General features: G+C 54.2%; 1 protein-coding gene across 13 annotated transcripts in view; it reads left to right on the forward strand.

Moving 5' to 3' along the window:
* The window catches only part of WDR97 (WD repeat domain 97), a 38,089-nt gene that overhangs the window by 6,517 nt on the left and 3,750 nt on the right, over positions 1-27,822 (forward strand). For 4 of the 13 annotated variants that reach the window (XM_088148757.1, XM_088148759.1, XM_088148758.1 and 1 more), the window contains 23 exons: positions 33-181; positions 8,182-8,418; positions 8,539-8,629; positions 9,111-9,243; positions 9,372-9,499; positions 10,316-10,391; positions 10,520-10,675; positions 11,438-11,593; positions 11,865-11,936; positions 12,278-12,460; positions 12,941-13,054; positions 13,604-13,762; positions 14,596-14,739; positions 15,819-16,061; positions 16,243-16,368; positions 18,413-18,613; positions 18,866-18,987; positions 19,634-19,793; positions 20,387-20,458; positions 21,013-21,132; positions 23,108-23,185; positions 24,462-24,628; positions 26,460-26,521. In XM_088148757.1, the coding sequence (XP_088004883.1) occupies positions 33-181; positions 8,182-8,418; positions 8,539-8,629; positions 9,111-9,243; positions 9,372-9,499; positions 10,316-10,391; positions 10,520-10,675; positions 11,438-11,593; positions 11,865-11,936; positions 12,278-12,460; positions 12,941-13,054; positions 13,604-13,762; positions 14,596-14,739; positions 15,819-16,061; positions 16,243-16,368; positions 18,413-18,613; positions 18,866-18,987; positions 19,634-19,793; positions 20,387-20,458; positions 21,013-21,132; positions 23,108-23,185; positions 24,462-24,628; positions 26,460-26,521 (3,149 nt within the window). The other 9 variants (XR_015797529.1, XR_015797530.1, XR_015797531.1 and 6 more) reach the window with 9 other exon arrangements.

Raw genomic sequence — 27,822 nt, forward strand, 5'->3', positions numbered from 1 at the left:
ATTGTGCCCTGCGGGGTCTCTCTCCACACCAGATTCCTGCCAATTCTAGGGCACAGAAATGGCTCCCTCAGTGTCTTAGATTGGTTCTCGGGCCGAGTCCAGTACACGGTGGAGGCACATAACTCTGAGCCCGTCACGGCACTGGCTGAGTACCCCGCCCAGACGTGTCTCCTTTCAGCAGGTGAGTCTCAGAGCTCCGGGGGGGGGAGCCAGCCTCCCGGGCACGAGCTGGAGGGGCCCAGGGTCGGCCTCCCTGGGTAGGCCAGTCCAGGACAGCCCAGGGCCTTGGCCAGCTTTGCTGCTGGGTTCTTTCCCGGGGACGCTTAGTTGGGTCCCGCTCTTCAGCTGATGAGCCTGAAGACGTAGACCAGCCCCGACCAGCGCGGCAAAGGAGCTGTTCTCCCCGCTTCTCCCTCCCCCCCGCCTTGGGGGCCATCCAGACACACCGGCTTTCCGCCCCTCACCCCCAGGATTTATTTATTTATTGGACACTTTTCTATCCCGCCACAATCCACGTGACTCTCAGCGGCTTCCGTAGAACGTAAACGGAACAATTTAAAACATCCACGACTGCAGGTAAGGCAAACAGAAACTAACAACAGTCAGCTCCAAAACTAGAAAAATAACGCAGCAAAGATGAGAAGGAAAAGATGGTATTACGTAAAAACTCCCAGAAAAGCCTTCTGAAGCTGTTCCATCTTTGATGGTTTTGGAACGGTAGCGAGGCCAGTCTGACCTCCAGCCAGGCCCCTGCATCAAAAGCTGATGCTTCCCCACAGGGCTGCCTGCAGTTTCATGCCAGTTTGCCAGCGACCCTGTGAGGAAGCCATGGGCAGCGTTGCCACGGAGTTCCCTGTGGAAGTGCTGCCTGCAGCCCTGTGCTTCTGCCGACGCCTGCAGGCAGCTTTCCCACTGGCGGGGGAATGGGGAGAAGCTTCCTCTGGGGGACGGCCCAGCGAAAAGGCTTTTCTTCCCCTGCTGCTGCTGCCGCCGCCGCCAAGGGGATGAGGGAAGCAGGGATCGCTCCGGGGGTCTGGCCCCAACAGCTGTCCCTCTTCCTTGCCTGCTTCTGGGGCAGAGAGGCCCCTGTCCGGCCGAGGACGCCACCAGCCTCTGTTGGAGCTGGGGGGCTTCAGGGTCCGTCGTGTCGCAGTGACGCTTGGGGATTCTTTGGCGCTGCTTCTCGGGCCTCTGTAAAAACCGCCATTAAACCCTCCTCTGGGTTTTGGGGGGAAGGAATTTTGGCATCGTGCTATAAAGTGATCCCGTTTCTCATAAAGGAGAAACGAGGCAAGTAGGAGTGGCCGCCCCATGGCGCTGTGCACTGCGATGGGCAGAGCAAGAGCAGGCCCTAGGGAGCCAGAGGGGAAGGGCAGGGGAGTAAACCTCATGCGCTTGAACACCGCTGGCTCTCCGTCTCCCTCTGCGTGACGGCAAACTCTGCTGGCGTCCGCCGCTTCACGCGCGGCCTTTGTCCGGAATCGTTTTCAGAATCTCAGAGCCCCTCAGCGTGCTTCCTTCGTACCAGGGAAACCGGAGGCTGGAGGCTCTGGGGTGGTTCGGGCGGGTTATGCCATCCAGGTGGCGACAGGCAGGGGATGTTAATGACAGGCGTCAGAGGGCGGGCCGCTCTCAGGGAAGGCGCCCCCGGTGTTTGCTACCGGTGTCGTGTTCGGCCCTCTGGACTCAGACCCAGGCCCCGGACAGCAGACCCACGGTGGCCCTAGCTTTCGGCTGCTGCTTCTTAGCGCCAGGTCACTTAACAACAAGGCCCCTCGTATATGTGATCTGATCACCGAGGAGCGGGCCGACCTGGCGTGCATTACCGAGAGCTGGCTGGGCCCTACAGGGGGGTCCCCCTTTCACAGATGCGCCCGGCCGGATTTACAGTTTGGCACCAGCCGAGACCCCAGGGCAGGGGAGGAGGGGTAGCGGTTGTCATCCGGGACTCTTTTCAGGGGCGCTGCTCCACAAGTGGCCGGTTGTGAGACCCTGTTCTAAAGCTGGGTTTGCGAGGACAGTTGGCATTGTTGCTGTGGTACCAGCCTCCCTGCTGCATGGCAGCCTCCCTGCCTGAGCTGCTGGAGGCAGTCTCGGGGCTAGCAGCAGAGTTCCCCAGATGTATGGTTCTGGGGGACTTTAATGTGCCGGCCCTCGGATGTGCCTCGGAGGCAGCCCGGGAGTTCATGGCCACCATGGCAGCCATGGGCCTGTCCCAGATTATTCGCAACCCAACTCGCGACAGTGGCGTCACACCAGACTTGGTTTTCTTACTTTCTTTTTTTTTTTTATAAATTTTTTATTTTTTACAACAAACACAAACAAACAATAACATAAAAAGCATAAAAAAACCATCTTCCATTTTAAACCGTGTGTCAGCCAGTTACCAATCATTTGTGCCATCCTTTCATAATCTTCACTCATCATTTATATAGAATCTCATGTCATCTATCCAACACATATTTATATATTTATCAATTATCAATTATTATTCATTTGTTACTAGTCTATAACACCAGCTTTCATAATAGGATTTATATCATTTTTATCCATTGATTATATATATATATATAGTAATTTATATCAGTTTGTCAAGTTTCTATTATATAATTTGCTGATCTATTACATTACTATATCTTTTCATCCAACCATTGATAAAACAAATCCCATATCATATAGAATTGTTTATCTTCTTGCTCTCTAATTTCAAATGTTAATTTACTCATCTCTGCACATTCCATAATTTTCTTAATGACTTCCTCCTGCATAGGTACTTTTTCATTTTTCCAATTTTTAGCAAATACAATTCTAGCCGCTGTCAGAACATTTACAATCAAATATTTCAGTTCTTTACTATATGTTTCAGGTATAATTCCTAATAGGAATGTCTCTGGTTTAAAGTCTATATGTTGTTTTATCATTTTTTCCAACCATGTGTGGATTTTAATCCAATATCTTTTAGCTTCTGGGCATGTCCACCACATATGGTAGTATATACCGGGCTTCTGATGACACTTCCAACATTTATCAGACTTGTTCTTGTACATTCTCGCAATCCTTGCTGGAGGTAAATGCCACCTGTAAAACATCTTATACAAGTTTTCTTTATATGCAGTTGACATTGTCATTTTATAGTTTTGAGACCATAGTTTTTGCCACTTCTCTAAATCAATTCCATGTCCAAAATTTTTCCCCCATGCAATCATTGTATCTTTAACCTGTTCTTCCTCCATCTTAAATTCTAGTAAATGTCCATAAAGTTTTTTAATCACCTTTTCATCAGTACCCATCAAAATTTTGTCTAAAACAGTCAGCTCATCATAAATACCTTCTGCTTTAAAATCTTTATCGAATCTAGATTGTATTTGCAAATATGAGAACCAGTTCATTTTTATACCTTGTTCTTCCAACGCTTGCATAGTTTTAAGTTCACCCTTTTCATTCAATATCTCAGTATATCTAACTGTTTGTTCCTTTTTATATGTTATTGAATAAGAAAAGGCTTCAATAGTGGATATCCATCATGGAACTTTTAAATAATATTGTCTTCTTGTCTTCTCCCAGTTTAAAAACAATGCCTCTCGAATATAGTGCCTTCTAAAGTAGCCCTGTGTTTTCGTTCCCTTATACCATAAGAAAGCATGCCAGCCCAACAACAGGTCATGTCCCTCTAAGGTCAATAGTCTATTATTTCTTAAAGTTATCCAATCCTTTACCCACATCAGATTTGTCGCCTGGTAGTATAATTCCCAGTTAGGCAAGGCAAACCCACCTCTTACTCTTGCATCTTGTAGTAATTTAAGCTTTATTCTTGCCTTTTTACCCTGCCAGATGTATTTCAATACAATTTTATTTAAATCATCAAAAAACTCTTTCCCTAAACGAATTGGAATTGTCTGGAATAAATATAACATCCTAGGCAATATATTCATCTTAATAGTGGATATTCTCCCAATCATTGATAATTGTAAATTCTCCCATTTTGTCAGATCTATTGCAATCTGTCGTTTAAATTTAACATAATTATCCTCCTTCATTGTACTACATCTTGGTGTAATATATATCCCTAGGTATTTAACCCTGTTTGTGACCTGTATTTCCAAGACTTCTTCCAATTCTTTCTTTTGCCTTGCTAGCATATTCTTTGTTAATATCTTTGTTTTATCTTTGTTTATTTTTAATCCTGCTACTTTTCCATATTCTTCTATCTTTTCAATTAATTTAGGTGCTGTTTCCAGTGGGTCCTCTAGTATAAATACTAGGTCATCTGCGAAGGCTTGCAATTTGTACTCTTCCTTTTTGATCTTCATTCCTTTTATTTCTTTCTCTTCTCTTATATTCCTGTTCAACACTTCTAATGTTAAGACAAACAACAAGGGCGATAGTGGACAACCTTGTCTCGTCCCTTTTGTTATGTCTATCTGTTCTGTTAAATCTCCATTTATCATGATTTTTGCAGTCTGCTTATGATATATTGTTTCAATGGCTTGGGTAAATTTTCTACCAAAGCCCATTTGTTCCAGTTGCAGTAACATAAATCGCCAATTCACGTTGTCAAAGGCTTTTTGTGCGTCTAAAAATATCAAGGCCATTTGCTTTTCAGGGTGTGCCTCATAGTATTCCAGTGTGTCCAGAATTACTCTCATGTTGTCTTTAATTTGTCTCTTTGGCAAAAATCCGTTTTGATCAGCATGGATAAAGTTATTCAAATATCTTTTTGGTCTTTCTGCCAATATTGAAGCAAAAATTTTATAATCTGAATTTAATAAGGATATAGGTCTATAATTTTTAACCTGTTGTGGGTCAGTGTCCTCCTTTGGTATTAGTGTAATATATGCTTCAGTCCATGTTTGGGGTATCCTCTTCTTTGTCATAACCTCATTCATAACTTCCAATAGTTGAAGGCTCAATATGTCCTGGAAGGTTTTGTAAAATTCCACTGGCAGTCCATCTGGACCCGGGGCTTTCCCGACATTCTGCTTTTTTAGAGCTTCTGTTAATTCCATCATAGTTATATTCCCCTCTAACATTATTTCAATGTCTTTAGGTATCTGAGGCAAGTTCACCAGACTTGGTTTTCTTGTCGGAGGAGTGGCAATGTAATTTGAAGGGGGAATTACATCTGTCCCCCCTGTCATGGTCTGATCATGCCCTGGTAGCCTTGAGATTCTCCTATGCCACCCCCCTCCACAGGGAGGCAGGACCCATTCGATTGGTCTGCCCCCAGCGACTAATGAACCCAGTGGGGTTCCAGAGGGAACTGGGGGTTATACCCGAGGATCTGCTGCACCGTCCAGCGGGAGCCCTGGCCACCACCTGGAATAAGAAGGTGGCCAAGGCCTTGGACAAGATCACACCGTGCAACCTCCCTTGACCCATCGATGCTCCCCATGGTTTATGGAGGAGTTGAGGGTTCTGAAAAGGATTCAGAGGCGTCTAGAGCGCCGCTGGAGGAAAACAAGGACCGAATCTGACCGAACACAGGCAAGAGCCGCTATTAAGGCCTACCCTGTGGTGGTAAGAGTGGCGAAACGTCAACATTTCTCCGCTCTTATTGCATCCGCAGAATGCTGCCCAGTGGCCCTGTTTAAGATCACTTGATCTCTTTTGGGAAAGGTGGGCCCAGGGACCTACCTACAGGACTGCGTGGAGGGGTTTTCTGGGCATCTGGCGGATAAAATTGCTCGGATACGTTCCCAGTTGGATGCCAAGCATGGGGCATGGCCTGTGGAGATGCTGGGGGTACGTACTTACGCTGTTATCTGGGAACAGTTTGGCCCTGTTGGACCTGAGGAAGTGGACAGGGTCCTCCAGGCTGTAAATGCCACCACCTGTCAATTAGATCCATGCCCCTCCTGGCTGGTTAAGGCAGCTCGTGAGGTGACATGTGGGTGGGTCCAGGTGATGGTGAATTCATCCTTGAGAGAGGGAGTCTTTCCAGCAGCCTTTAAAGAGGCACTGGTGCACCCCTTCCTCAAGAAACCATCACTGGGTCCCACTGTGCTGGACAATTTTTGTCCAGTCTCCCACCTTCCTTTTTTAGGGAAGGTGGTTGAGAAGGTGGTGGCATTGCAGCTCCAGAGGATTCTGGAGGAAATGGATTATCTGGACCCTTTCCAGTCAGGTTTCAGGCCTGGATTCAAGACGGAAATGGCATTGCTCACACTCATGGATGATCTCTGGCGGGAGCGGGATGGGGGTAGTGCATCCATCCTTGCTCTTCTTGACCTCTCAGCAGCTTTCAATCCCATCAACCATGATATCCTTTTGGGTCGACTTAGGGAGTTGGGAGTGGGTGGCACAGTTCTGCACTGATTCTGTTCCTTCTGCCAGGGTCGATCCCAACTGGTGTTGATCGGGAGTGAGAGATCCAGCCCACGGCCCCTCCATTATGGGGTGCCTGTGATGGAATGGTGTTATGAAGGCCACGCTCAGGGAGATGAGTGTTTCCTTAGCCCTCAACAGGAGCGTGGCCTTCATAACACCATTCCATCACAGTGCCGCAGGGTTCGGTTCTCTCTCTCCTCCTTTTCAACATCTACATGAAACCACTGGGCAAGACCATCTGCCGTCATGGGATGAGGTATCATCAATATGCAGATGATACCCAGTTATATATCTCCATCTGAGGTGATTTGAGTGATGCTGTAGTTACCCTTTCGTGGTGCCTGGAGGCTGTGGGGGGCTGGATGGGGAACAACAGGGTTTGGCTGAACCCTGGTAAGACAGAGTGGCTGTGGGTTGGGGGCTCCTCTGTATCTGGAGGTTTACCATCTTTGGTTCTTGATGGGGTAGCACTGCCCCAGACAGACCCAGTGCGCAACCTGGGGGTCCTCCTGGACTCAAGACTCCTGCTCGAAGAGCAGGTGGCAGTTGTGGCCAGGAGGGCCTTTGCACAACTTCGGGTTGTGCATCAGTTATGCCCTTTCCTGGATCGGGATGCCCTTTGGTCATTCATGCCCTTGCTATCTCCCAGATAGACTACTGCAATGCGCTCTACGTGGGGCTACCCTTGAAGAGTATCTGGAAGCTTCAGCTGGTTCAAAATGCAGCCACGCGGGCAATTTTAGGTGCCCCAAGGATGGCACATGTTACACCTTTGCTACGTGAGCTGCATTGGGTCCCAGTTTGCTTCCGGGTCCAATTCAAGGTGTTCGTCACCACCTTTAAAGCCCTACATGGCATGGGACCGGGTTACCTGAGGGACCGTCTTACCCCCATTATATCCACCCGGTCAGGCAGGGAGGGTGTGCTGTGGACCCTGTTGATGAAAGAATGTCAACTGGCGGGGTCCAGAAAGAGCTTTCTCTGCCATGGCCCCCCCATGGAGTAATCTCCCCCCGGAGGTGAGGCAGGCCCCAACTCTCTTCTCCTTCCGGAGAGCAATCAGGAGCTGGCTCTGCCAACTGGCATGGGGTGAAAAAAAGGGCAACCCACCCTGGGGGTGGCCGGCACCTTGAAGATGCTCCCGTTAACATCTTACTGACCATCAACATCTTGGAAGATATTATTTGTGTGTGTGTTCGGTTTTTATTCTACTTTCATTGTATTTGATATTGTTTTTATTGTATTTTAATATTTATTGCTGTTTTATTGTGATCCGCCCAGAGTCACTTTTTTGTGACTGGGCGGTATCTAAATTTGAAATATAAATAAATAAATACCCACTTTTGCAATCCGTCCACTTTCACCCATCCATTCGTTCCTGACCCCCTCGCTGCTGGTTTTAACTTCCTCGCTCCTGCTGCCCTGCACTTACTTCCCCAGCATGTTTCCTTAAAACAAAATGGGCCGAAGCTCCTCTCACGGGCTTCGTTTGACAAACGTGTTGTTGCTTTCAATAGACCTCAGCCAACCCACTCCCTCGCTGCCAGCATTGGCACAACTTAAAATTTCTCTGTCCATGCCCCATTTTTAACAAATCTTCTGCCAGTGGCACAAGTTCATTTATTCGTAGCGGTTGGAGAGTCACGAAATGAGGCCAGAGAGTGCCAAATGAACCAACAGCCATTTATAAGAAGAGCGGGTATAATTCTGCCAGACACGGTGCCCACGTGTGAATGCAGTTCTTCAGGCGTAGTCCAATAAATCTCAGATGGTCTGAAGAAGCGGGGGGGGGTCGGCCTGGGGAAGAGGGAGTGGCAGACCAAGGTGATCAGGCGCCGCCCTTGCCCAGAACAGGTGCGGACCTCACGGTGAAGATGTGGCGACTCTTCCCCTACGTGGAGGAGTGCCTGCTGCTGCTCCTGTGCGTCTCCTGCACCTCCCCTGCGTGGCACATGTGTTCCCTCGGAGAGACCCTGGCCGTGGCCTTCCAGGACCCCGAAACGGTCACTTACAGCATCGTCTACTACAACCTGATGGAGCAGACGCGCTCTGAGCACGGGCCCGAGGACGACGCCCAGGACGACATCACAGGTGCGCGCGAGGGCCTCGGCCGGGAGCAGGGGAGGCGGCCGTCGGATCCTGAGTTCCGTGGCAGGTTGGGCAGGCCTCGCCCCCCCGCCACTCACTGCGCACCCGGCATCCTCTCGCCAGGCCTCTGCTGCTGCCCGAACCTGAAGCTGTTTGCCTCAGCCAGCCGGGACGGCTCAGTGAAGATCTGGGACATGCGGAACAGGCTGCTCCGGTGAGGGCCGGGTGGGGGTGGGGGTCAGGGGCCTGGTCTCCAGAGGGCGGAGCGTGGTGCAGCCCGCCCACCTGCCCCTCCCCAGCACGTTTGCCTGCGGCAGCAGAAGGGCAATCTGTGCCCACGCCCCCCAGTGCTGGTCCAGCGGGGTGCTGGGCTCTTCTCCCAAGGAAGTGCTGGCCCTCCCCCCATCTCCATGGGGGGGTCTTCCATTCTGCAGTGGGAGGTCCAGCCCGGCTGCAGGCAGCCAGTTGGCAGTAGTGTGGCTGCTGCCGAAAAGCCCTCCCCGCTGCCCCGGCGCGCCATAGCGGCTGAATATTGCACCGTGAAAGAGGCTTGAGGCTGTTTATGTGCCTTCTTATCGTATCTCTCGGCAGCAGAGGGGTGGTCTTGCCCATCCTGTGTGCTTGCCCCAGTCTGTCCCCTGTCTGGGGCCCGGGGCCCCGCTCTGCTCCCCTGACCCGCAGGGTCCCCGCTGCAGGCACCTGAAGCTGAACACCATCCCAGAGAGCTTGGCCTTCGCCAACCACAAGGGGGACCTGCTGGTTGGCCTGGAGCAGCACCTGTACCTCATCCCCCACAGCAAGTACCTGCCCAGCCACTACGAGATGAAGGTGGGCCCAGCGGACGTCCAGGGACCCCTTCCCAGCCGGACTTGCCCCGTTCCCCGGATCTGGGGCATGTGAAGGGCAGGCGCGCTGGGTCTGCCGCCGTGACCTAGGCCCTCCTCCTCCTCTCGCAGCTGCTGTGCGCAAAGTTCCTGGAGCCCCTCAAGGACGTTTCCCTCCCCATCAGCACATCCAGCTTCGAGGCCCTGGTCAGAGAGAACCGCCGCCGGTTGATGCAGGAGCTGCCTGTGAAGGAGGCCGAGTGAGCTCTTGGGGCTGAGCAGAGGGGGCTTGGGCGGCACCCATCCCCCCGAACACTTGATGGGTATCTGGGCCTGGGATCAGGAGGCCCGGGGGCCTCCTCCGTCACGGATTCTGGGCCCCTCCAGGATGGTCCCGTCGTTCTGAACTCTGCTTGCGCTCCCTCCGCCTTGGGGCCCCTTTAAGTCTCAAGGGCTTTTTTGCGTGTGCGTGCCTTTGAGTCACCCTCGGCGAGCCCCTGCCATTTTCTTGGCAGCACTTTCAGAAGGGGCTTGCCCTGGCGGCCTTCTTCCCAGGGCTGAGAGAGGGACTGGCTCAAAGCCACCAGCCGGCTTCATGCCTAAGGCGGGACCGGAACTCAGGGTCTCCCGGTTCCTGGCCCGGGAGGTCGTGAAGATACAAAATGCATGAGATCAGTGGATTAGACGGCCGTGGTTTTATCTCTGTTTTTTAGGCTGAATGTCTTGCGGGGGAGGGGGGCAAGGGGACCAGTATATTTTGTCAAGGGATTTGTGGGAAAGGCGGGTTTTGAAAGAAGTGCGGTGGAGGACTCTCCGCGGAGGAGAGTTCAGGATAATGGCCGTAACAGGGACACAAACGCGGAGCTCACCTGGAATGGAGAGTGAGCCGGAACCTGGGCGGGAAGCACCCTGGGAGTGGGACTTTGGCAGAGGTTGCTAGCCTGGGCCCTCCCGACTTGGGGGGTGGCCCCACCTCTGTGGCTTCTGCAAGGAAAGAGCCCCTACTCCAGGGAAGGAGGGAGGAAGCGCACTGGTGGCCGCGAGGAGAAGAGGAGGTTCTGCTCCTGTTTCTGCAGGCCTCCTATGTCTGGAGCCCGCCGGATGGCCCTGAAGGAGTCCAGGGAGGTCAGGGAAGCCCAGGTCAAGCTAGAGGTCAGTCAGCGCTGCGAAAGAGGCCAGGCCAGGTTTGCCTGGAGCCGGCCGGGACAGCGGGCAGAGCGCAGCCGCGCACGGGCTTTGCTCCGTGGCGTTGGAGGCCCTGAGTTGGGGGTCCTTTGCAGGGCCTTTCCCAGCTGGCGAAGCAGAATCGGGACTTGCAGCTGCTGCAGGAGGGGAAAATTAGCCCGGCCAAGAAACTGCGCTTCACCAGGGAGATGCGAGAGGAGGCCTTCGGGCGCTACCTGCAGATTTTCTATAGGGAGCGGCTCAGGTTGGAGGTAGAGCTGCTGCGGCGTGGGCTCTGGGCCCGACCCGGTCTCCCTGCCCCCCCTCGGGGCCAGTCCGAGAGCGTTCCCAGCAGCCCTTCTCTCCCTGCTGCGAAAGCAAGCCGGCCCCCTGCGGGCGGTGGCCGTCCCTGGGCACCCGCTGGGCTGCTCTGGGGACCCAGAGGCACCGCCTCTCCAGCCCCCCAGGCCACGTCCACGCCTTTGGAGCACCTTCCCTGATGCCCCGCGGCTGCTTGCTCAGGTGGTTTCTGTGGCAGTTACCCCTGCACCAGGCTCCTCTGGGCCCCAAGCATGGGGGGGGGGGTGTTCTCTGCAAGAGGCTTGGTGATTGTTCACGCGGGCAAAGGCAGAGCCGAGATAGAAGCTGACGGTCTGCAGGTAGTTTGCGCCTCCAGCAGGCTACTTCTGCCCCTGCAGACCCAGCTGGACCTCCTGGCCTGACATCATCACCAGGTCCCCCTTGACCAGGGACGGGGCTTGGCAACGTCAATAACGGGCAGCAGCTTTCCCCGCCAGATGGGCTTTCCTGAGTCCCAGGTTCAGGTGTGGCCAAAGTTTCTGCCTTTGATTGAGCTTTTGAGTCATAGACGGTGCTCCAGGCTCTGATCTTTGCTACTGCAGACCACTCCAGCTCTCCTCCTCCAAACGCAGGCCACTGTCTCTGCCAATGTGAAGGGCCCTGAAGCAGGAAGGTCATGGGGAGTCCCCTGGGGAGGCTGCCGCTGCTCCACCCCCACCCCCTTCTCCCCGCAGATCCCTGAAGAGGACCCCTTTGATGCAGATGAAGTGCTGGAAGCCCTGGGCCAGATGGATCCCGTCTCTGCGCTCTGCGGACCCATAATCTCCCAGATGTTCCTGGGGGGCTGTACTAAGCCCTGGTTTCTTGAAACGGGCAGCTCGGTCTTTGCGGTAACAGCTTTTTCTGTCTGCTGCCGCATCCTGAATGCCACCTCGGGGTCTTAGACTTGGGCCCCAGGCTCCCATCGAGCCGCCACCTTTTCCCTCTTGGGATCCATTAGCGCCCCTGGGATGAGGCTGCAGTCCCTCCGCTCCACCCTGGGATTTCCCTGGGCAGCTTCTCCCCACAGCCCTGGACAAGAGCAGTCTCCCCTCCCCTCCCCTCCCCTCCCCTCCCCTGGGCATGCTTACCGAAGGACCTTTCCTTCCCTCCCCGGTGCAGGACGTCAGTCCCTCTCTGATTCAGGCTTCCTCGCCTGCAATTGCTGATGTGCTGCAGGCGAAGAGGAAGAAGGTGAGGGTCTGCTTGTGTGGGGGCAAGACTCTTGGGAAGCGGGGAGCTTTGGAGGGGCACGTTGGGGACCTCATTCCAAAAAAAGGGGTGATGCCAGGACATAACCTGCATTTCTTTTCCCTTTACATTTGTGCTTTTGCTTAATTAAAATAAGGTCCTGTTAATATGATTACTTTCCAGTCCCAAATTTAATTGTTTTTCCCCTCGTCAGGTTAAAAATTGCAAACTAGGAAATGGCTTCCGGAAGTCGGTGGGGGCTGCGGCAGGGTGGGTGGGGCCCCTGCTGCCAAGGGGCTGAGCTTAGGTGCTCAGCCCTAAACGTCACCCTTGGCTTCTCTCAGGTGGATGTCACCACTGCCCCCTCCTCTGCCAGGATGCAGGAGCCCCCCTCCCTGGGGGGCACTGAACCTCCCCCGCCCCCCCTGGTGCAGGAGGCCCCGGAGACTGCCCGGCCCCTTTCAGCGAGAGCTGCCGGGCGAGGCCACCCGCCCGCCCTCAGACAACCCCCAGAGGAGGCGTTTGAGGTGAGAGTCCAGGCGGGCAGGTCTGTTTGCGCTGGGGGTGGGGATGTTCCTTCACCAAGAGGGCTTCTGCCCCCCTGTTGGATGCTGAGCCCTTCGGCTTCCTTTCCTGCTGACCTTGGCTGCAAACGGCCCCCAGCCCCTGGGCCCATCAGTGCCGATGCTGCTCTGGGGCCCACCTTCGAGGCTTCCCTTCTGGACTGAAGCATCTTGGAAGAGCAGCGCCCGAATGGCAAAGGGTCTGCAGCTGTTCCGTGCGGGATGGGTGTTCCGCTGCAGCACTTTGGGTAGCAGAGGGGCACTTGGGGTCTGCTTCTGCCCTGGGAAGACTGGGGAAGGACTGCAGGCCAGGACGGGAGGCTGGAAGCAGGCCTGGCCTTACTACAGACGGGGTAAATGGACGGTGGTCGCGTGGGGTCCTCCCAGGAGAACCAGAGCCCGCTCAGATGCCTGTGTGACCAAAGGCCTTCTGCTTCCCCTCAGCCTGCTCCGCGCTTGGGCACGGCTGAAAAGTCCAAAGTGAGTGTTGTGGTCTCCGTTGCCCCACGAACCTCCTCATCCCCCAGCTCCTCAAGGGACTTTTCCAGGAGCAAGAAGGTAAGGGGCCGCTGCAGCCCCCCCAGCCTGGCTGTGCCCGCCAGGATTTAGGTTGGCCTTGTGGGTGTTGGGGCTCCATGGTGCATTTTAAGCCCGGGAGTTGGAAGAGGAAGCGCAAGGGGTCGGGAACAGGGCGAGATGGAGGCTCTGGAGCAGTATGGCTGAGAGAAGACCTGTCCTCCCACAACGGAGGGGGCTTTCAGTTACGCGTTGCTCCCCGGGGCCCAACAGAGTTGCTGCCTGCGTGAAGTCATTCACGAATACAGGAGGTTTGACCCAGCAAAACCTTCCTTTCTCATGTCCCAGGCGAGTGGGGCCGGTCTGTGACAGGCCTGTGAAGGAAGCCTTTAGCGGTCAGTGCTCTGTGGCACCTTTCCCCCGGCGGATCTGGCCACCGCCTCTATGCTGCCCTGAGGGCCAGAAAACTTTAAAAATAAACTCCGGAGCTCTGTGTTCCTGGCGGGGGGATTCTGGGATGGCCTTTGCAGGCAAGAGGGGGAATGCAGGCAGGAGAGAGCACACGTGCCCTCTTGTGGTGTCTTGCGCCAGAGCATTGTCTTCAGGGAACCAGTTTCACCGCACCCGAGCCAGGAGCCCCAGAAGTCCCCGGCCTCCACCTCCATTTTGAAGAGCTCCCAGTCATCCGTCATCATCAAAGGCTTCTTTCCAGAGAGGCCGACCAGCCAACAGGGGCTGAGGTCACGTGCGGTGAGCAAACCCTTCAGGGCAGTCGCTGCTCCCTTCCCTGACCCTGGGGAATGGGCTGGCCAGGGGGTACCCTATGCAGGAAGCAGGGAAGGCTCCGTTGCCCTCCAACCTGTATCCCGAGCAGGGCTCGCGGCAGGTGGCTTGCCTGTTCTCCATCAGTTTCTTCGGGGGCTCCTTACTTCCCCCCATCATCATCTCCCCCCCGGTGGGGCTGTACCAGGAAGAGCTCTGGATGGCCTGGAGCCCCGGAGAGCCTCCCCGCTCTCACTTACCTTGCCAAGTGCTTCCTGTTGCGCTCAGGGCCACGCTGATGGCACCGTGCCCCTCTTCCTGTTTGTCGGATGTGGGTCCTTGTTCTGCAGCAGACGAAGCCGGGCGCTGAGTTGCTTACCGGTAAAACAGAACGGCTGGAAGGGCCTTCTCGGCCTCCTTGCCAAAGCGGATCTGGCCTTGTTGCCCAGCGTTCGCAGCAGCTGCGGGCTTCCTGGGTCCCTGGGATTCTCCTCTGCTTTATGGGAACAGATGGGGGTGTCTTCAGCCCCCCAGCCATGACCCCATCTCTTGAGGATGATGCTTTCTTTGGGGTGGGCATTCTCCTGCTTTTGCAGCCCCCCACCAGGTCCTTGAATGAGCAGCAAGCTGGCCTGCATAAACCCTCGAGAACATTGTCCTGCTCATGTGGGGAGAGGGAAGGCAGTTGTTCCCACCTTGGAAACGGCCAGGAGGTGGGGGCCAAGCTGGATGCCACATCAGACGCCGCTCGTTCCGGGGGTGGGCTGGCTTGGGGAGGTGGAGGGTGGGAGGGCTTCCCAAATCTCCTCCTTTGTCTCCAGGAGCTCCAGAGTCAGAGCTTGCTGCTGCCCAGAATGTCCTCTGGCTTCATCCCCAATTCTGTGGTGGTCAAGCAGTTTCACACCCTGGACCTGCTGGAGATGGAGGCAGCGGAGAAGCTCGTGAGGGTGATAGGACTCCGGGAGGTAAGTGGAGGCAGGCGGGGGAGGGGGACCCTCCCCCAGGAGGGACAGGTGAGCCGGTCGCCTGTTGGCAGACTGTGCAGCCCAAGCCGAGGGGAGGCTGGGCTCCCAATGCGGCAGATGCCCTTGGATGCCCATGGCCCTTCCCCAGGGAGCACTCTCGACTGGTGCCCAGCTGCCCCTTTTCAGGTATTGGCTGGTTTGGGCAGCGAATCCCCCACCTGCGAGGACAAAATGGGGAAAGGTCATGAGCAGTGCTGGAGTACAGAAGGCTGTGTGCGCACAGGGGGTGATTTTAGGGGTGCGCATGGTGCCAGATGGCCTGAGCGCTAGACCTGAACCTCAGAAGAGCTGCAGCAGAGCCGGCCCCTGGGCAGCATTGGAGACTGTCTTGGGGCTGGCCCTGGCGCTACTGACCCCCAAGGGTTGCTCCTGCTGCGGCATTTGCACTGCTGATGCTGCCCGCCTGGCAATTCATCCCCTCTCTTAGCCCTGTCTGGGCGGATGGCCCTGGAGCAGGAAAGGAGGCCCTGGGGTCCAGGGTAGGACGGCTGTCTGGCTGGGGGGCGGCTCGCTTCTGTGCACCTTGTCCTTCTCCAGGGCGTCCGAGGCGCCTCCATAGGCTTGAGCGGGCAGCGGGTTGAGCATCGCAAGAGGGGGCATCATTCAAAGTGCGTGGGGCGTACGGAGATGGCCTGGACGGAGATACGCAAGATCCGTTGCCTGGGCAAGGGGCTGAAACGTTTCTTAAGCCTGGGGAAATGAGATGATACTTGGAAGCGCTCAGGCAGACGCCTCCGTTTCCCTGGTGCATAAGAGGCGGAGGAGGCACGGCGCAGTCTGACTTGCAAGGCCCTGTTACTTAGCCGGCTTCAGTCAAAGCAATTTTAGCCTTCCTGCGATTTCCGGTCTGGCGTGCCAGGTGCGGCCGGCAGCGGGTGGCCTGGAAGAGAGGGCGGCTTTGCCGATTCCTTTTCTGCCTGCGGGATCAGAGCAGTGGCTCAGTCCTGGGGCCAGGAGGGGGTGCTCTGGCGGTGGGCTCTGAGGCTGGGCAGGGGCCTTCCCCTTCCTCTGTTTGCCAGGAGTCAGAGGGCTCCTCGAGGGCCAGTTTAATGTGGACGTTTGCTGGGGATGAACTGCTTGAGGAAGAACCGTTGCCGGTGGTGGCCGTGGAGAGCACCTCCAAGTCCAGGATGCCCGTGGAGAGCACCTCCAAGTCCAGGATGCCCGTGGAGAGCACCTCCAAGTCCAGGATGCCCGTGGAGAGCACCTCCAAGTCCAGGATCGCGCTAATGAGCAAGGAGGAAGTCCCCTCCACAAAGCAGGTGGCTCTCTCTTCCCCTGGCTGGCATCCCAAGGCAGCTGCCCGGTGCCAGAGGCTCCCTCAGCCTATGGGCTCCAGCAGGGCCAGCTGCAGAGCTGGGCTGAGTCACCAGAGTACCCGCCCCCCCCGCCGTGAGTGTTTGGCCTGGGCCTTAGATCCTCTTTGCCCTCCCTTAATTTCAGAGTACGTCTGGGGGGGTTTTCCTGACTCAGCTGGACGAGTCCCAGTATCCAGAACCAGCGGGGGAGGTGCCAGAAGTTGTTTTGCCCTTTGTGGACCAGGAGTGGTTCAAGAAGCTTTTCCCGGAGGTGAGAGGGGCCTCCTGCAGACCCAAGGACACCGAGGGAGCCTTTCCCTTCCAGTTCCCCTGCCTTTCTGGGGAGTGGGCTAGCCTTGGGGCTGTCTTGGGTTAGTGACCTCCATCGACAGAAAAATTGTACCGGTTGGGGTCAGAGCTTGAGGCAACAGAGTCTCATTCCAGATACCGAAAGCAAGTCACTGGTGTCAACCAAATGCCCCAAGGCAGGATTCAACACGTGCACAAACAGTGGCGATGTTGGCTTGCTACACTGAACTAGAAACCAGGCAGCCCAAGTGGAGCCCGGTGTGTGGTGTGGACTCAGATCAAGTGAACTGGAGGGTTGGAAGAGACCTGAGAGGTCCAATGGCTAGATTAGGGTTCAGGGTGTGGGTTAGCCGCTGGCGGGAAGCCCGGTGGATTCTTCCCCTCGTAAATGCACGGGTGTGCCTCTGCCTGTGTTTCGTTAACATTTCGGCGTGGGGCCAGGTCACCTGAGGGGCCCCTCTTCTCAGTTATGACGACCCGTCCCGCCAGGTCCAGCAGGAGAGGCATGCTCTGGGTCCCCTCTCCAAAGGAGCTCCATCTGCTGGGACCCAGGCGGCGGGCCTGTTCTGCCACGGCCCCGCCCTCTGGAACGTCCCCCCGCCCCGAGTTGAGGCTAGCCCCATCCCTACTAGCCTTCCAGAAGGCCCTGAAAACAAGTTGTTTCATCAGCCTTGGGGATTTCATGGGGGGCCTGCGAGGTGGCTGGATGGGGTCAAGTGACTGTTGTTCTCCCTCAGTCTTGGGTTGTTTATACAGTGGTACCTCGGGTCACAAACTTAATTCGTTCTGCGACTCTGGTCGCCAGCCAGTTTTGGTCGCCAACCGAATCAAATTTTCCCATAAGGTTCAATGTAAATACGGTTAATCCGTTCTGAACCATGTGTATTTTTTTTTTAAACCACAAAAATATGAAACAAAATACAGCACGAAGAGAGAGAACGCTAACCTCGCTCGAGGCGACTTCTGGCGTGGAGGACAGGAAGGCGGGTGGGGAGGCGGTTATTGCTTGGAGGGAGAGTCCCCCTCCCTACAGGAAGCCACGACCACGTGTCACGGCAGGGAAGACGGCCGCAGATCCTGTTCGTCACCCGATGCGGAGTTCGTGAACGGAAGCAAAATTTTGCAAACGGTGCTGTTCGTGACCCGAACTGGTCGTGAACAGAAGCGTTCGTGACCCGAGGTACCACTGTATCTTTATTAAGGTTTCACCATCTTTAGATTTGGCTGGTGTGGGTCTTCCGGGCTGTGTGGCCGAGTTCTGGAAGTTCTGTTTCCTAACGTTTCGCCAGCACCTGTGACCGGCATCTTCAGAGGGCAGGAGCACAGGCAGGAGCGGTTCTCTCTCCCCCCTCAACCCCCCAATCTCCCCTTCCTCCCCCAGATCTCTATAAATACCCACAAAAAGGGTCACATCCCCCTGGGCACAGAGAGAACTGCTCCTGCCTGTGCTCCTGCCCTCTGAAGATGCCGGTCACGGGTGCTGGCGAAACGTTAGGAAACAAAACTTCCAGAACTCGGCCACACAGCCCGGAAGACCCACGCCAGCCATCGTATGCCGGCCGTGAAAGCCTTCGGCAATACATCTTTAGATTGTTACGTAGTTTTTAACTGTTGCTATGTTTTCACACCACACGCCTTTGTGAGATGGGCAGCTAAATAAGTAAATCAGTTTTGCCCAAGATTAGCACTGCCATAATTATGTCATGTGTGATAAGTATGGGATACATACGATTAGATGTTGTTGGTGGAGGTATTAAGAAGTGAGTCTTGTGCCCATTAGGCAAAGTAAACTAGTAGTTATTTTTTAAAAATCCCTGACTGCGTTTATTAATTAGAGATGGCAAATAACAAAACCTTCAAGCACCTTTTTCCAAAGCCAGCGCTTCCTGCAGCATCTTTGGTGCCTTCAAGGCTTGGGCCCCCACGCTGGAGGAGGAGGAGCTGGGTTGGTCCAGAAGGGGGGCACTGCCGCCACCTCCTCCTGAGCCGGGCTTCCCTCTTCCCAGGGCTTCCCCCCCGGCATGAGCTTGAAAGACTTCTTGAAGAGGCTTCAGGAAAGCCTGCACACCTCCAGCTTCAACACCAAGACCGAACTGGTGGGCATCATCACACTCCTGCAAGGTCAGCTGGAGGGCAAGATAAGGAGCAGGATCCAGAACACCCTGATTGAGGTGCTGAATAAGGAGGGCCACGTCCCCTCTTTGCAGGTGAGGCTGCTCGAGATACTTTTCAGGAGAGCGTGGTGGGTGAAGGACGGCCCCGGTGGGAAGGCCTTTGGTGCTCCTGTGAGGCTCCCGTTGGATGCGGCACACCTGGGCAGAGTAGAGGTCCCAGGGGCCTGCCACCCATCCCAGCAGTGTGGGGAAGGGAGGGCCGCAGAGGCGAGCCTGGCCTGAACCCTCCCTCCCTCCCTGCCTGCCTGCCTGAGGGCTGCATCTCGGACGCCCTCCCCTTTCTAGGAGAAGAGCCAGAAGCAGTTCATTCTGGCAACCCTGCGCGTTCTCCTGAAACTGGACAGAGACAGCAAGGAACTGATGGTGGAGCTGATGACTTACTACATGATGGCTCCTGCCCACCTCCGGTGAGGATGAGCAACCTTCCTCTCGTGGCAGAGGAAGCCCTCCAGGGACTGGGCCCGGGCACTGGAGAGGGTTTCTGGCCTGGATTTCCTGAGGAGGGAAGGGTTGGCGTTGTTTGCAGGCTCAGGCTGCGGGTGGGCGGCGACCACTTGCTTGCAAGGGGGAAGCTGGCAAGCCGGCTCTCAGGCCCCCTGCTGCCCCCCTGCGGGATCAGGCTTCGTCTGCTCCAAGGCACAGATGGCCGAAGTGCCCTTGTGCGGCTAGGCCACCTTAGCCGCTGCCCTCTGTAGCTGCCCCTCGGCTGGCTCGCTTCTCTGCAGCCCTGAGGAGGCCCACCTTGGGCAGGAGAAGCTCCAGCTGTGGGCTCCAAGGCCCAGGTTGGCCTGCCCTGGAAGGTCGTCTTCTGCTGAGCGTCCTGCTGCAGCGTTGTGCACAGGGCGGTGCCCCACGCTCACAGGGCCTGCTGGGAGCCATGTTGTTTTCTTTGCAGCAGGAGGCTGGGGCAGCGCACCGCTAGCTCGAGGGGCTGGGGAGCTCCCTCGGGGGACTGCATGCCATCGATTAATACTATTGACTAATAATAGTTAGTTAATAATATCAACTCTAGCCTAAGGAATGCCCCCTTCCTCCTCCCCCCTCTCCTTTCAGGGCAGTTATTAAGGATATGATAAAGGAGATAGGGCTCTATGACCCTCACAACTATTTCTTCAAGGAGATGAGTTCCTGGCCGGTGGGTATGGGAAACCGTAAAGAGGACGTGCGGAAATTCAGCAGCCAATGGTTGGAGGACGTTATAAGGATTTTCCAGGTACTGCCCTTCTCCACTTTGTGGACGTGCCACCCCAAGCCCAAACCTTTGCCGCTGCAGAAGCATTTCTTTCCAAGCAAAGAGTGAATTGGTGTTTTGCACGTTACTGCTCATTAGGACTGGGGCCTTTGGGTGCTTTGGAGTCCACAGATGCACGAATGTTGCAGTTGTAACTGCCCTGTGACCCCAGGAGAAAGCATGGTGGCTTTAGGGTTGAGCCTGGCACTGCCCGATGGCTCATCTGTTCCAGATGTCAGAAGCAGGGAGAAGGGAACGAGCTGTAGTTCTCCAGGCTGAGCCTCCTTCCCCCTTAAGGCAGAGCCTTGGAAGAGAAACGTGGAATTTGGGTGAGCTGTCCTGCCAGGGGAGGGGCCCGCCTTCACAATGGCCAGTAAATACCCCAACAGATTGTGGATGCTGCCAGCTCCCAGCCTTGCGAATGCGGTGGATTCTGGGCACGGGAGCAGCTGCGAGGTCACAGCTGCGCCCTGACTCCCCAGCCGGCAGGAACACTCCCCGGGCCTTCGGCAGTTCCAAGGGTGTCTGTGGAAAAGGGGGCCCTGAGGCTCAGGCTTGCCCTTGTCTTCCCCCAGGAACACAAGGCTCACCTGCAGGAGCGAGAGGCCTTGCTGGGGAAGAAGCGTTCCTTGGAGAGCAGCCGCAAGGTGGGGTTTCAGCCACAGAGAACCAGCCCTGCCCTCTGGCCCAGCCCGAGAACGACGGGAGCAGCCCAGCTGAGCTCGGTCCCTTTATCTGCTTCCGCCACATAGACAGAATCTTGCCCGGCACATCGCAACCAGGGGACGTAGCCTGGGAGATTCCAGGGAGGGGCTGTCCTGAGCCTCTCACACCCCCCACGCCCCGGCTCTGGACCGCGTGGTCTCTTGCCCCCTCTGCCCTCCGGAACGCGCCCCCCCCCGATAGCCTTGCTCTCTGCTGCAATCCACCACAGCTGCCCGGTTGGTGCCAGTTGTTTCAGGGATGCCTTCAGCTTGGCTCTCCTTTCTGGCCGGGGTGGCACCTCCCCCTTATTTACTAGACTCCAGGCAGTCAAAAAGATACCAGCGAAGAAACAGACTACCTGGATCTGTACTTCCTTTTAAAACTAGCCTAAGGGCACGTCCGTGTGTAAAGAGACCATGTTACTGAAATTTCTATAGAAGCACGTGGGTTGGGGGCTGCTGAACTGGCAGACGGGCAGTCATGCTTTTTGACCCAGGAACGGAAGAGCCAGAAGCCGCTGGGGAAGAGCCGCAAAGAAGCCAGGAAGCGCGCTGGGGGCGCTGTGAGGCCGGCCAAGGCGGCTCCTAGGGGAAGGGTGGCCTCTCCCTTGAGACAGGTACAGAGAGCTTGAGGGGAGTGGGTGGGAGTTAGGGGCCCTTGAGCGGCCCCACAGTGGGTGGCGTGCTGTGAGTACAACCACACGACCTCCCAGCCCTGCTCTTGCAGTTTTGCCCAAACATTTACTCCCTCTTTCACATACAGAGACACGCGACACACTCCCTCACCCTGCATGTCCTGGACCTCAGGGTCTGCTTGTGTGACTTAAACCTTTCCCTGCCTGCAAAGAGGATCACGATTCCTGTTCCTCCGTTGCTGGCAGCAGCCGACCACCCACATGAGGCTTGGCGGCTCCCTGGCTCCAGCAACTGCAAATTAGATGTCATTCTGCGTGATTGGGGTTTGCCTGCTAGCAGTCCGGCCACCGCATTCTGTAACGGCCAACGCTTCTGGATCATCTCCAAGGCAGAGCACACAGGGCACGCTGCCATAGCCCAGAAGTGTTGAGTTCCTCCACTTTCCCCACATTTGGGCTCACAGGTGTTGTTGACGCTATCCTTTCCACTCTGGATCAAGCTCTCTGGATAGCTCTCAGATGATGTGTTGGGACAGCCAGTTCCCAGAATTCCCCAGAGAGATGGAGAAGGCTGGCTTACAGGCATACAGGGAGTTCATGACTTACAATGGCAATTGGAACTGGCATTTCTGTCGGTAAGTGATGCTGTCATAAAGCATGACCGCATGGCTTAGCAATGGCAATCCCTGCAATCCTGATTGCCGTCATTAACTGAATCGCACGGTCGTTAGGCAAGACAACTTCCTGCCAGCTTCCCACAACCAAAGTCAGTGGGGAGGCTGGCAGAAAGGTGCAAGTCCCAGGCCCGCAGGCAGGTAAATGACTACTGCCAGGTGAGAGAGGACTGGGGAGGGTGCGTGAGGGTGCAAGGGAGGGTCAGAGAGGTTGTAAGGGTGTGTGCGAGAAGTGTGGGTGGGGGAGGCCGCGTGAGGGTGTGTGATTGGAGTGGTGCAGGTCGGGGAGGGTGCAAAGGGCTGCATGAGAGGGGCTGTGCAGGTCAGGGAGGGTGCGCAAAGATGTGAGGGTGTGTGTGTGAGGCCTGTGTGGGTTGGGGACGGTGCACAAGGGTGCACGAGTGGCTGGTATGGCGTGAGTGCAGAGGGGCTGTGGGAGGGTGCACGGGTGGGGGAGACTTAACCCCAACGACCTTCCCTGCCAGCTTCCCCATTGACTTTCTGGGGAAGCCAAGCAAGGAAGTTTGCAAATGGCAATCACATGATTGTGTAATGCTCAGCAACCGGCCATAGGTGTGAACACATTGCCAAGTGCCCAGATTGCGGTCATGTGACCATGGGGGTGCTGGGACAGCTGTAACTCTGAGGACCAGTAGTAATCACCATTCATTCAGCACCATTGTAACTCAGAACAGTCGCTGACCGAATGGTCGTATGTCAAGGACTTCCTGTATGCACATATTTGTACATGTGATTGGTTGATTATATGCCATCAAGTCGTTTTTGACTCCTAGCGATGATTATGCCTGACCTGTTTTTTCAAGCCTCCCAATGGTGCACCCACTGCCACTGTAATTGAGTCTCTCCACTTTGCTGCTGGTCCTCCTCTTCTTCTCTTTCCTTCCCCCTTTCCCAGCATCAGAGCCTTCTCCAGAGAGCTGGGTCTTCGCATAATGTGTCCAAAGTAGGATAATTTGAGCCAGGTCATTTGTACCTCGAGTGAGAACTCTGGGTTGATCAATTTGTCATTTGTCCTTTAAATAAGCATACCTTCAGATAAAACAAGGAGCAAATACTCTGTACACGCAGCAGTCCTGCCCTCTTTTCTCCTGTCTGTCAACTAGTCCATTGCCTTTCAAGCCGTCCAGGCTGGTGGTCCTATCTCACTCAAAGGTGTCCTGTGACTTCCTTTATTCTGTTCTAAATCTTCGATTGGCTGTCTGAAGGGGATGAAAAATGGCAAAGGTGGGCTCTTGCTATTTTGTCTTCCTATTTTGACCCAGGAAGAGATGGACAGGGAGGAAGGGGAACTGCTTGAGGAGCAGTTGGAGAGGAAGCACAGCTTGGAAGACCACCAGAAGGTGAGTCTTTCTCTCATCCCTCAAGATCGTCATGTCACTTCAAGGGCCACATTTAGCGCCTTGTTTTCCTGACAAGAAACTCATCTGTGGTGCGCAACCCAGCATGGGGGGTGGGGGGCTGGGCTGGGCGATGGCTGGGCGGTGTGGGTTTTGAGTGGGAAGGGAGGGCTGCTATGAACCCTTTCTGGGTGGTGCAGAGGAACAGCGTGAGGCAGAGCTGCAAGGACCCGTGAAACCTTTTTGCAGCCTGAGAGCCTTGCTGATCACAGCTGGTGAAAGTTGTTAGCAGGGTTTCCCACCGTTTTGAGGGGCAAAACTTGCTACACCTGTATTTGCTGTAAGGTAGCCATAAAACAGTGCCCTCCCCTGAAAGGCAAGCCACGGCTGTGGTCCTCCGTACAGTCGCCAAGTCCTTCAGAAACCACCCAGAGATTGTCCCCTCCTGGTCCCCTGGGCTGGAGGAGCAGCCAGGTGCCTGGGTTCTCAGTCTGCTGCATGCCAATGCCCCACGTCTTCCTCCAGAGCCCCTCGGACAAGCACGCCGCTGGGCCTGGGAGACCAGAAGCTTAGGAGGCCACCCCCTCCTCGGGGGTCCTGAGAAAGTGAGTTGGAGGATGCCCCCCCAACTCAAGTTTGGGCTGAGCGGTCCTGCCAATGGCTGCAGAAACGCACCCCAATCTGAAGCTTTGCCGGAAGGCCCCCTGGAAAGGGCAGCCGCTGCCCCTAAGCACCGTGCTGGCCCACCTTCTCATGCTGCCTGCCTGCCTGCAGCACAGAAGAAGAGGAATTTTACGTCCCTCATGGCAGCTCTGAGGGGGCACACCCGAAGGTGTCCCTTTGCAGGTAATCTTCCTTTGGGCTCGCTCACAGCCGCCAGCAGACGTGCCCCAAAGACTCAGAAACCTTTTGCTAAGTTTCCAACCCTGCTGATAGAGGAGTTCAGAACTATCATATCATCTTCGTCACCATCATCCCAGTAGAGAAGCATCCCGCTCTTTCCAAAATTACAGCCTGTAAACTGCACACGAACCCATGAAAAGTCTTTGGTCCTAAATATTGACAGGTGGCAAGTCTCCTGGGAGAAGTGTCAAAGGGAGTGACCTTGGAAAGGAAGCTCAGGGGCCTCTTGTGCTTCCTGCTTCCTGCCTCTTTGCCTCGGAGGCTGTTCTGATACAGGCCCAAACGCAACGATCAAAATGCAGCTGACACAGCTCGGGCACCTGCTGACCTGTGCTGGCGGTGCTGCTGGTCTGTTCCACCGTCTCTCCTCTTTCAGGCCGAAGAATGGGCCCGTCCCTGGCAGCAGCCCGTTCGCCCCATTGACGCCATCCAATATTTTATGGAAATGCAGCTGGAGAAAGAACTGGAGAAGATGAAAGAGCTGGTCCCTTCTGGAGTGGAGTCTCCCCAGGACACTGTCTTGGCATTGCCCCCTCTTCAGAAGTAAGTTGCTGTTCTCACTCTGAATGTGGTGACGTGATCTGGGCAGCCTCTGTACCACGCACCTGTTTGGTGCCTGGGCAAGCTTCTGCTGCTGTGCCCCTTGCAGTGCCTTCCAGCTACAGTGGGGCAAAAAAGTATTTAGTCAGCCACCAATTGTGCAAGTTCTCCCACTTAAAAAGATGAGAGAGGCCTGTAATTTTCATCATAGGTATACCTCTCAACTATGAGAGACAAAATGGGGAAAAAAATCCAGAAAATCACATTGTCTGATTGTTAAAGAATTTATTTGCAAATCATGGTGGAAAATAAGTATTTGGTCACCTACAAACAAGCAAGATGTCCGGCTCTCACAGACCTGTAACTACTTCTTTAAGAGGCTCCTTAGTCCTCCACTCGTTACCTGTAGTAATGGCACCTGTTTGACCTTGTTATCAGTATAAAAGACACCTGTCCACAACCTCAGTCACCCTCCAAACTCCACTATGGCCAAGACCAAAGAGCTGTCGAAGGACACCAGAAACAAAATTGTAGACCTGCACCAGGCTGGGAAGACTGAATCTGCAATAGGCAAGCAGCTTGGTGTGAAGAAATCAACTGTGGGAGCAATAATTAGAAAATGGAAGACATACAAGACCACTGTTAATCTCCCTCGATCTGGGGCTCCATGCAAGATCTCACCCTGTGGGGTGAAAATGATCACAAGAACGGTGAGCAAAAATCCCAGAACCACACGGGGGGACCTAGTGAATGACCTGCAGAGAGCTGGGACCAAAGTAACAAAGGCTACCATCAGTAACACACTATGCCGCCAGGGACTCAAATCCTGCAGTGCCAGGCGTGTCCCCCTGCTTAAGCCAGTACATGTCCGGGCCCGTCTGAAGTTTGCCAGAGAGCATTTGGATGATCCAGAAGAGGATTGGGAGAATGTCATATGGTCAGATGAAACCAAAGTAGAACGTTTTGGTCTAAACTCAACTCGTCGTGTTTGGAGCAGAGAGAATGCCGAGTTGCATCCAAAGAACACCATACCTACTGTGAAGCATGGGGGTGGAAACATCATGCTTTGGGGCTGTTTTTCTGCAAAGGGACCAGGACGACTGATCCGTGTAAAGGAAAGAATGAATGGGGCCGTGTATCGTGAGATTTTGAGTGAACACCTCCTTCCATCAGCAAGGGCATTGAAGATGAAACGTGGCTGGGTCTTTCAGCATGACAATGATCCCAAACACACCGCCCGGGCAACGAAGGAGTGGCTTCGTAAGAAGCATTTCAAGGTCCTGGAGTGGCCTAGCCAGTCTCCAGATCTCAACCCCATGGAAAACCTTTGGAGGGAGTTGAAAGTCCGTGTTGCCCAGCGACAGCCCCAAAACATCACTGGTCTAGAGGAGATCTGCATGGAGGAATGGGCCAAAATACCAGCAACAGTGTGTGAAAACCTCGTGAAGACTTACAGAAAACGTTTGACCTCTGTCATTGCCAACAAAGGATATATAACAAAGTATTGAGATGAACTTTTGATATTGACCAAATACTTATTTTCCACCATGATTTGCAAATAAATTCTTTAAAAATCAGACAATGTGATTTTCTGGATTTTTTCCCCCATTTTGTCTCTCATAGTTGAGGTATACCTATGATGAAAATTACAGGCCTCTCTCATCTTTTTAAGTGGGAGAACTTGCACAATTGGTGACTGACTAAATACTTTTTTGCCCCACTGTAAGCTGACCACTAGTGGCCTCTGGCTGGCCTCTGTTGGAACAGAAGAGCCTGTTTGGCCTGATTTGGTTTGTTTATTCTACTATGATGAGCTCTTACCTTTCTGTGACAGGGCCCAAGCAATCCTACGACTGGGAGAAACCAATGCAATGCTGAGAATGAGAATTCCTGATCGTGAGTGTCGGGGTTTGCCCCACTGATCTAATGCCTTTCCATCTTTTCTCCCTCCGATGTGTGAGATGGCTGAAACATGAGCAGGAGCCTTCTGTGGTGCTTCCTTGCCAAGCCCGGTTCTGCCGCACTGTGGTGCTGTGTGCGCCATTTAATGCAGGACAGTCGAAGGACAGCAGCTGGTGGCTTCCTCCAGCTTTGTCACCAGTACCTAATGTGGGCTGGGGCAGCTGGTCAGGGACGGGAGTCAGGATCTCCCAGGCTTTTCTGCTTGAGCAGAAGATCCAGGAAAGCTAGGGGTGTTGGTGGTATCTGGCCATTGTTTCTCCTTTGTGAGTTCCTCCCCCAGCACCGCTTTTGTCTGTCCTGATGGGGTCCTGTGAAGACACAGTGGACTCCTGGGTGTGCCTTAAGCAATAGACAGCATGCATTCATGCCTGTTCCTCTAGCTTTTACTGGCATTTTTCCCAGGTTGAACAGTGAAGGATGTGGACTGGGGCAAGGGCAGGACTTGCAAAACTGGGTCTCCAACCGTGCAGTCCCTCCTCCTTCCCTGATTGCCATTCCCTGTGGGGTGAAAGCAGTAGACCAGCCTGCCTCCTGGAGTCCTGAGTTCCATCCTTGGAGGTTTTCTTTTTTTAATAATATTTTTATTAAAAATTTTAACTACAGTAATAAGCTATAATACAAACTAAAAAGAAAAAGAACAATAGAAAGAATAAAAGGTGCAAAAAAAGAGACAAAATAGAAAGACAAAAGAAAAAAACTAGGAAAGTGATTTCCCACCCCTGTTACAAGTATAAACAATTTCACTATCTCTTCACTTCCTCTTAGTTCACAAATGTAGAACTCTTCATCCCATAACTCAACTCTTAACTATAGGCAAGTCCAATAAACAACATATTTTCCAATCCAGGTTTCAGCAAATAGTCCAAACAGAGCCCTAAAATGATCACATTTTTTAACAAATATAAAACTCATCATTCCATATCTCAACTCTTAACTGTAAGGAAATCCATTACACTATATTTTTTCCAGTCCAGATATCAGCAAGTCCAGAAAGAACCCCCCAAAATAACAGCATATCCCATTTTAACCTTGATCAAATAAGCTATCAGGCTTAGCCCAAGAACAACAGGGAGGCAATCCAACCAAGTTCATATCTGTTATTGCTTACACCATATAGACAAATCTTGCCAGGCTAAATCTGTACTATGCTAACCTAACAGACCCTGAGAGATTCTAGGGAGTGCCTATCCTGTCTCTTCCTCTTCCCACACTCCTGCTCTGGACTGTGTTGCCTC

This window comes from Python bivittatus, unplaced genomic scaffold (assembly GCF_059951505.1).
Source record: "Python bivittatus isolate LINGU-HERP-01145 unplaced genomic scaffold, Pbiv_v1 ctg000590_np1212, whole genome shotgun sequence".
In the NCBI taxonomy this organism is placed as follows: Eukaryota; Metazoa; Chordata; class Lepidosauria; order Squamata; family Pythonidae; genus Python; species Python bivittatus.